The following is a 7,848-nucleotide window of genomic DNA, read 5'->3' on the forward strand; positions in this document are numbered from 1 at the left end:
GAGTTAGTTCCCGAATTTAGTAAAAGTAATAAATAGTGCTGCTGACAACTTAACAGTTTTTAATTTTGTTATATTAATTCTGCGGTGTAAATATATTTCACACATGTGACTATATAGGGCTTCGTTACTGCTCAGTGACTTCATCACCAGTGACCGGTCATTGAATATTCATTGAAAAGCAACGGGAGTTCTCGGTTTACGACAGAGTGCGTCCGTGCGCGCGTGGTGGTGGGAACGGTAGCAAGATGGCGGCGCTGAAGGAGGAGCAGTGCTACGGACTGTCCTGTGGAAGAGTGAGCAACGGCAGCAATGTCTCCGTCTTTCACGTTAAACTCACTGACAGCGCGCTGAGAGCGTTTGAGGGCTACCAGAGCAGCAAGGTAAATGTCCCCTCTCGGTACCGTGACATTTTGGTGTACGTTTGAAGTCTGTCCGGGGCGGCTGTGACAGACGGAGTGAGGTCAGTGCTCACTCTGTCTGCTGCTGCTGGTGGTGGTGCCTTCATGCTGCGATACACAGCCACAGCAGGCTAAGTGTCTAGTTTGGCGACTAATATGTCTCGACTGGCCGTGTTGGATGTTAGGTGGGTGTTCGGCGTGTTGTAGCTACACCCAGACCCACTGTTGAATACCGAGCTCGGTCATTTATCAAGCTCAGTGCCCGGTTCCTCCTGGAGACTGAGCCTTAGTAGTTATTTCATTGTATTAGGGGTGTTTGTTGTAGTTTGTTTGAGCAACAGTTTTAACTCTTCCCTCACCAAAATATCTGTTTAAATCTCAACTGAAAACACAGAGCAACTTCTGCTGCGTGGACAGATGTTTCCAGAAAGTTTGCTGTCAAAAAAAAATCTGGCAAACCTTTGCTCGCTAAAGTAGCCAGCAGCTGCCCACACATGCTGTTAACAGCAACCGCTGGGTACATAAACCCCATCTTCCTGATCACTTCATTTATTTCATCGGTTAACTTAAAGACAGCCGAGCCTTGGTTTGAGTATCTAATGACAACCTGGTGAGTAATTTGGAAAAGTACCCAGTATTTCACTCGAAAGATGGCCATCTCCTCTCCCAACCCCCTCACTGCCTCTCATTAAAGAGTCATGTTAACTTGACAGCTTTTGGAAGTGCGTCAAAGTTACTTAACAGTGGATTCAACACGTTTTCTTGTCAGGTGCAGTGTTTTAAAATGTGAGGTAGGTTGGTTGGATTCAAGGTTTGGTCTCTGCTGCTGCTGCTGCTTGTATAGAGAGTCTGATGGCCATCTAACGTTTCAGCTTCTATAAATATTTGACAGGGAAAACCTGGCAGGCCATGAGGAAAGGGCCTTATCTCCTGCCTCAGTGGCTGTGTACAGCAGGACTGCAGCTGATAAGTCTGGACAATAAAACTGTGATGAGTAATTGGGTGACTCCTGGTTGTAGGGATAGTGATTGTTAATGTGTGGCACACAGAGGATATTAGGGCAATCCCTCAATTTAAGATACTGTAATTGGAGCTACAATACACTACATTTAAGTCTCTGTGAGCTTTTAAAGGGACTTTGCTCTTTAAAGATGTAGTCACTTCTCATGTTTGGGGGATTTCGCACTATTGCGACATTTTTGCGATGTTGAAGTTGTGATTTTTACAAAGATAGAGAGTCAATTTTTTGTCTGAAGATGAAGTATGTAACCATTGATATTTGTTCTGCAGTGCTCATGATTCAGGATGCCCTTTGACATTCCCTGTGCAAAGTGGATAAAGTAGTATGCAAGGTACAATAAGTTAAACTATCTAGCAGCTTCCAGGGCCAATTTCAGGCTAAATTGGATTCTTATTTTGATTTAAATGTACAGTCACAAGGATTTGTACCACTGTCTTTTATTCATCGTGCTTATGATTCAGATTAAGTTGGTATTTTTCACAAGGAGGCATGGTGATACACCTCTGTAAGCTTTTAAAGGGGACTTTGCTCCTTCACATTTGGGGGATTTCACATTATTGCAACATTTTTTCGATGTTGAAGTTGTGATTCTTACTAAAGAATCATCAGATAGAGAGTCAGTTTTTTGTCTGAAACATGAAGCACGTAGTCATGGATATTTGTGCTGCATTGCACATGCACTGCTCATGATTCAGGATTTGACATTCCCTATGCAAAGTGGATAAAGTAGTATGCAAGGTACAATAAGTTAAACTATCTAGCAGCTTCCAGGGCCAATTTCAGGCTAATTTGGGTTCTTATTTTGATTGTAATGCATGTACAGTCACAAGGATTCGTACCACTGCCTTTCATTCATAGTGCTTGTGATTCAGATTAAGTTGTTATATTTCATAAGGAGGCATGGTGATACATGTGATTGTCTTAAGTATGTTGGGCTCTATGGAGTTGGCATTGGCAGGATTTACCTTTTAGGGGTACAATGCTTGTTAAAGGCACAACTTCATATACAAAGATATGTTCGTAATACACGTTTTAAGAATTGATTAGCTCATCATACACAGGAATTCTGTCTGCTGGGCTTCTTATTGCTGCAGCTGGCTTATGCATGGATGACGAAAGAGGCAAGCTGGAATCATGTTAAACAGTTAAGATGCACCTTTATTGACAGTTTCTTCTTGTACAGACTTGCAGACGTGCTACCCACAGTAGCTGTATTGCTCACTGTTTGCTTACTCTGTATCACCTTTTTACCTGTCATTTGAGTTAAAACCCTTACTCACAGTTTAACCAGAACTAGGCTATTGAGTACATGGTACAGCTGCTGGTGCTTGATTTGTGGCCAAGGCTCAGAGCAGTGGCATGTTCAGATCTTTATTTGGGGGGGAGGGGTTGTCCCTATGGTCATCAGTTTGGGTCATTGAAGCAGCCTTGTTAGTGATATATGAAACTGCAGTGTCCTTTTCTTTTGAATCAGACCCATATGATGACCACACAGGCATGTTAGCACTGTTCGCATGACTCTTGACAGCTTTGGTTGCGGACCAGTCACGGTAACTTCACACAATCACAGATGAAGAGCATGCATGAAACCTCCCACCTGACACACAGTAATCATGCACAGGCATGCAGTTGTGTGCCGCACGTGTGTGTATATAATATGTTACTATACAAACAGGAGCCTCTTCTGTCAGCCACACAGACGACTGCTCATATATATTAAGCCTCTCGACTAACACAAACCACATGTGCACAAACTCAGATTGAGAAAAGATATCATCTTACATTTGCATAGAAAAAATGTGGTCAGATGTTTATCAGGTTTGTTACAGGATTAACAATAACAGATCAAGCTTTGCGCTTCTTATTTGTATGTGCTAATGTTTTTAAAAAATATCTGCCCTAAGCTAAATGAAAAGGAACAAACAAGTTCAGTGTGAAAATGTTGTTACCTTCAAGTTCGGGCAAACTAAGATCAGCAACTCCTGTGCTTTGGTAAAGTGAGTTGGCTTGCTGTAGTAGTTGAAATGTCATTTATTAATAAAATTAAAGGGCTGATTAGTATTACACACGACACCACCCCAAACTTGAGCTCATATTGCTTTTTAGCGCAGCGTCCGGTATCATTTAGGGGAGGGGAGCCGAGTCCCTCCGGCTTCCTCATAATTCAAACACTGGCTGGCACCCAACAGCAGGGGTGAGCTGGGAACTCGGTAAAGGAAGAGGAAGAGAGCCACAGAGTGATACACGCCTTTCAATGTAAAAGTTGTGGCTTGGCTAAGGATGTAATAAAGCAAAGCTGGTGAAGTTTACGACACCAATTTTGCTATTGTTTGACTGGAAAATGTGTGAATTCTGGCAGGCACCTGCTTTTAAGGAAGCTCAAATTGAGACTGCACCAGGCATAATCACTTTGATTACTATAAACCCGAGCAGCTACCAACAGACATGTATAATTCTCTTATTGTAAAGCCATCTTATTCCTCTAGATTGTAGGACAACAAGACACCAAGCATACAAAAGCTGAATGGTGGTCCAGTTGCAAAGCTAATTCTGTTAGGCCTTCCAATAGTTAGTTTTACTGTCCTGTGTGTGAGCATTTCTTATTGTGCTGAAAGTACAACAGCAGTCATCGAGCAGCAATCCAGTGTATTAACTGCTTCCTGTATGAGACGTGACTGTCAGCTGGTTCCTCTGTTGGTGCGTGTGAGGACAGACAGTGAACTAGAAGTCCTGCCGCTGGACTGGCAGCACGGAGGCTTTACTGGCTGTGACATAAGCAAGGAAATGAGTAGGCTACTTGAGCGTCATCAAGCTGAAGGTTATGGAGAGTACAGATAAAAGTTTATAATTATGTCTGTGGATGACTGTTGTTCCAGCACAGGACTGGAAAACAGGGTTTAAACAGTTTGATTCAGGAATACTCACCAGTGTTCATTTCCTTTTATTGCGAAAGATGCGGCTGTTTCTAAATTCTCACAATAGAAAGCCCACAAACATATAAGTATAAGAATTTAAATGCTTGTATTAAGCTTGTTTTAAGATATAAAAGGAACATTCATAGGCAGTTCAGGAGAGTGAGAATAACTCATGTCCTGGCACTGCAGTATTACTGGTGACAGATGACTCATTTGAATGTTAAAACCTTTTGTCACATCTTTTATCTTGTGCTGAGGTAATGGGTCACCGATAAACTGGAAGAATGAACTGTACATTCATCAGGACATGCATCACAGTAGTGGCACCCATGTTGTGGTTGACAGTCTATTCTGTCTTGCATTTATATTTTAATGCTGCATTCATGATGTGTCCTTCCTTCGGGTACTTTTTAACAGTAAGCTGCTAAAATAAGACCTGATGCTGATGGCGACGAACGAGATACCTGCTGTGGTGGGTAGACCAGGTTAACAAGGCATGTCTGTCACATTTCGGCATGCCAATGCCAAGATGGAGAATTTTTGAGTTGCTCAGAAGTGTTCTCAGAAAACTGATTTGTGTTTATGTGAATAGGTCATCTGGCTTTGAGCTGAATGTCTTTGTGGGTGATATTCTTAGTGTTGATAGATGGGCTTTGCACATTGTCATCACAGAAAGGGGGACTGATTACGTTATAAGTGGATGCTCTGATTCAGTCAGCTTGTACTTTGGTTTCTTCGTCAGGTAGTCACCTTTGATTACTGGAATTCAGTGTTTTCATGAGTGAAGCAATGACAGTCTCTCCGTAATCAATCGTCTGAAACCCCTTCAGATTTTGAATTACAGTTTATTTTTAAAAAAGGAAGTCGGATGCAAGAGGTTCTGTGCAGATTAAGATCAATCCTCAGTGAAGTACTTGTGTTGACAGGCTATAGGCTTCACTATAGAGGTCAGTTTACACTAAGTCAGTTTTGTTCTTGCGCTTGGCTGCAGTCTGCCTCCTGTCTCGACCCCTATGGGAATGGTATGGGAAGTAATGGAGACTGGGTGGGGATTTTGTTGCTTGACGCTGGTCAGCCTGTGCCAGTGCTATGGTTATTTAAGGAATGCTGACTCCCCAGTTTCAGCAGATCACGGGACGCTGCAAGAGGTGACCATAACCACTAAGGCCAAATATGACTCTAAATGTCATGGTGTTTTGTTGGTCCTGCGGCCAGGCTGCCACAAGTGACCGTGTCAACCTGGTGTCACTGCACAAAGAGCAGACTCCCTGACCTGCTATATTTTATTCACTTTATCAGTCGGTGCAGTGTCTGGTCTTTGCGACACAAACGAGCATCGTGCCTGTGGGTTTTGACGAAAATTGGAGCACCATAATGCTTTGATAAGCCAGAGGTTCAAGTTTATGCAGCTAGTTTTCATCACTTTGAGGATGTTATATCACTCAGTAGGGGAGTAATAAGAATGATTCAATGCCCAGACTTTATGTCTGAAAGGTTGCTGCATTTATTCAGAAAACCTGAATTAGGCCAAACCTTGAAGGAATCTCTGCCAAGTCAATGCAGGTTTCTCCGTATTTGAAAAGACTGATTATGAAAGGAGATTCCTCTTTTTATTTTCTAATAATGCAATCTCTGCTGATGTGCCTCTCTCCCTCTGACTCAAAGTGTTTATCTCTGTCAGTGTTGTCAGACACTCATTGTTACATGGTTGTCGCAATCAGGAAACAAAATTTCTCTTGTCCGGACTCAAGACAACACACCATACACATATGAATGACAGATATATATAGTCATCTGTAGTTACATAATTTAGTAGGCACGCTTGATAGAAGCAGGGCAAACTGTAAAAAAAAAAAAAAAAAAAAAAAAAAATCAAATTCCTGCAGCTATGAAATATTCAGGTAGCAGTACCAAGGTAATGAGCCAGAGATACCATTGACTCGCTGTGGGAGTCTCCCTAATTGCCCGTCTTCACCTGAAGCCAGTGCTAACACCAGTAATGAAAATGCTCGGCTTTTATGCAGCTCTTTGCTATGAAAATCGATGTACTCAGAGCAATTTTAGAGGCGAGGCATTTTTAATCAACACTGGCCTATTGAAAAGATGATTCTGGCTTGATAGATTTTCATTTTGCAATATCAGAAAATGAGACTCCAAAAGAGATGTTTTCACGGCCATTAAAATGTGAAGCAGGCTTTTCAGTGTAGGCTTTGGTTATTGCACATACCTTAATTGATTTATACTAAAACATTTACTTCTTGTAATCATTGGGAGAGGTACAGAAAATATAAAATGGCACTTTTTTGTAGCACAGCATATTCCATCAAAGCAGAATATAACTCCAGTCATGTTACTTGCGGTTTGAGACTTATCTTTGGTCCTGTTCGGCCACTGATTCTGAACTGATCATATTGGCCTCAAAAGGCAAGATACTGTTTTCTATCCGCTGTCTTCCCATTAGATGGTTATCTGTTGGATTTGTAAACTAAGCTGTCCTAATCTTAAATCCAAGTACCAAATGGAGACGAAGCTTCTAAGTGTCTGTCTTTACTGCAGTTAGAGGCCTGCCTTAATTTCAGATACTTTCATTTAAGCCAATAAATAGATTGCTGGAAAGTTAGATATAATAGGAAATTTCAGTTTTGCAATTAGTGGCACTTTTAGCCTCATCAGGATAGATCTAACTGCCCCAATGAATTTAGGATTCTAAGCATTTACACCCCATTTAAGATCCTTTTAAAGGTTCTGTATGTGACATTAGCGCCAAAGCACTATTTGCTATATAAAGATGTAATGGAGTAATGGCATCCTGAGCAGAGAATTAAGTCGCACTCCCTCTGAAGTTGTTGTAATTTCAGCTTCTCTGTGGTTTGTTTGGTAAGCTGGTCTGGCTGCACATGCATCTCGGTGCATGTGTGTCCACCGGTTAGCTCAACGCAGCTACACTGATATCGGGACACCGGCACTGCGGAAGCATAGTGCCCACCCTCTGGTCCCCCCTGTTGAACACTGTTAGTTCTGTCAGCACTGTTGTCATTGATAGAGCTGTTTGTGGAGTTAGTATCATTAGCTTTTAGCCACCAGCTAGTAGAGTTGGGCACCACACTCCAGTTTCTAAATGAGCGGTACGTACCGGATGGAATCGTGATGCAGATTTTGGTGCCTCATTTTGTTGCCAGATTGAAAGAGTATGAAGTTAAACATGGCAGAGCAGTGTTCGTACAGTTGAGGCTATTTGTTAATGAATAAATGCTACAACTCCTCAAGACCCAAGGCAAGCTCCCTTGTTTTGCTTGCTATCTGGGGATTAAAGTGAAGGAGGTTAACCCCAAAGTTAGCCTCACATTGGGAACAGTCATTTTTCATTGTAGTGACAATCTCGGCTGCTCCATAAACAGATAATGGAGACTGGCTGCTAAGTCTCTCCAGAGTTACGGAAACAATAACTGATCCCAACTCAAAACGTATTTTGCTGTTATTATTACTGTAACTATTACTCAGTGTTAAATTATTG

The 7,848-nt window shown here is 41.9% G+C and overlaps 2 protein-coding genes across 2 annotated transcripts in view; one reads left to right on the forward strand and one right to left on the reverse strand.

Annotated features, from left to right (window-relative positions):
* Positions 1-7,848, reverse strand: part of zgc:92140 (uncharacterized protein LOC447854 homolog) — a 670,238-nt gene that overhangs the window by 433,149 nt on the left and 229,241 nt on the right. The window lies entirely within an intron of this gene.
* ell (elongation factor RNA polymerase II) overlaps positions 118-7,848 on the forward strand; it is a 48,905-nt gene continuing 41,174 nt past the window's right edge. Inside the window, exon 1 of the mRNA XM_049587231.1 lies at positions 118-380. Coding sequence (XP_049443188.1) covers positions 246-380 — 135 coding nt within the window. The 5' untranslated portion in view covers positions 118-245. The remainder of the gene's footprint in view (positions 381-7,848) is intronic.

Source organism: Epinephelus fuscoguttatus, linkage group LG10 (genome assembly GCF_011397635.1).
Source record: "Epinephelus fuscoguttatus linkage group LG10, E.fuscoguttatus.final_Chr_v1".
Lineage (NCBI taxonomy): Eukaryota > Metazoa > Chordata > Actinopteri > Perciformes > Serranidae > Epinephelus > Epinephelus fuscoguttatus.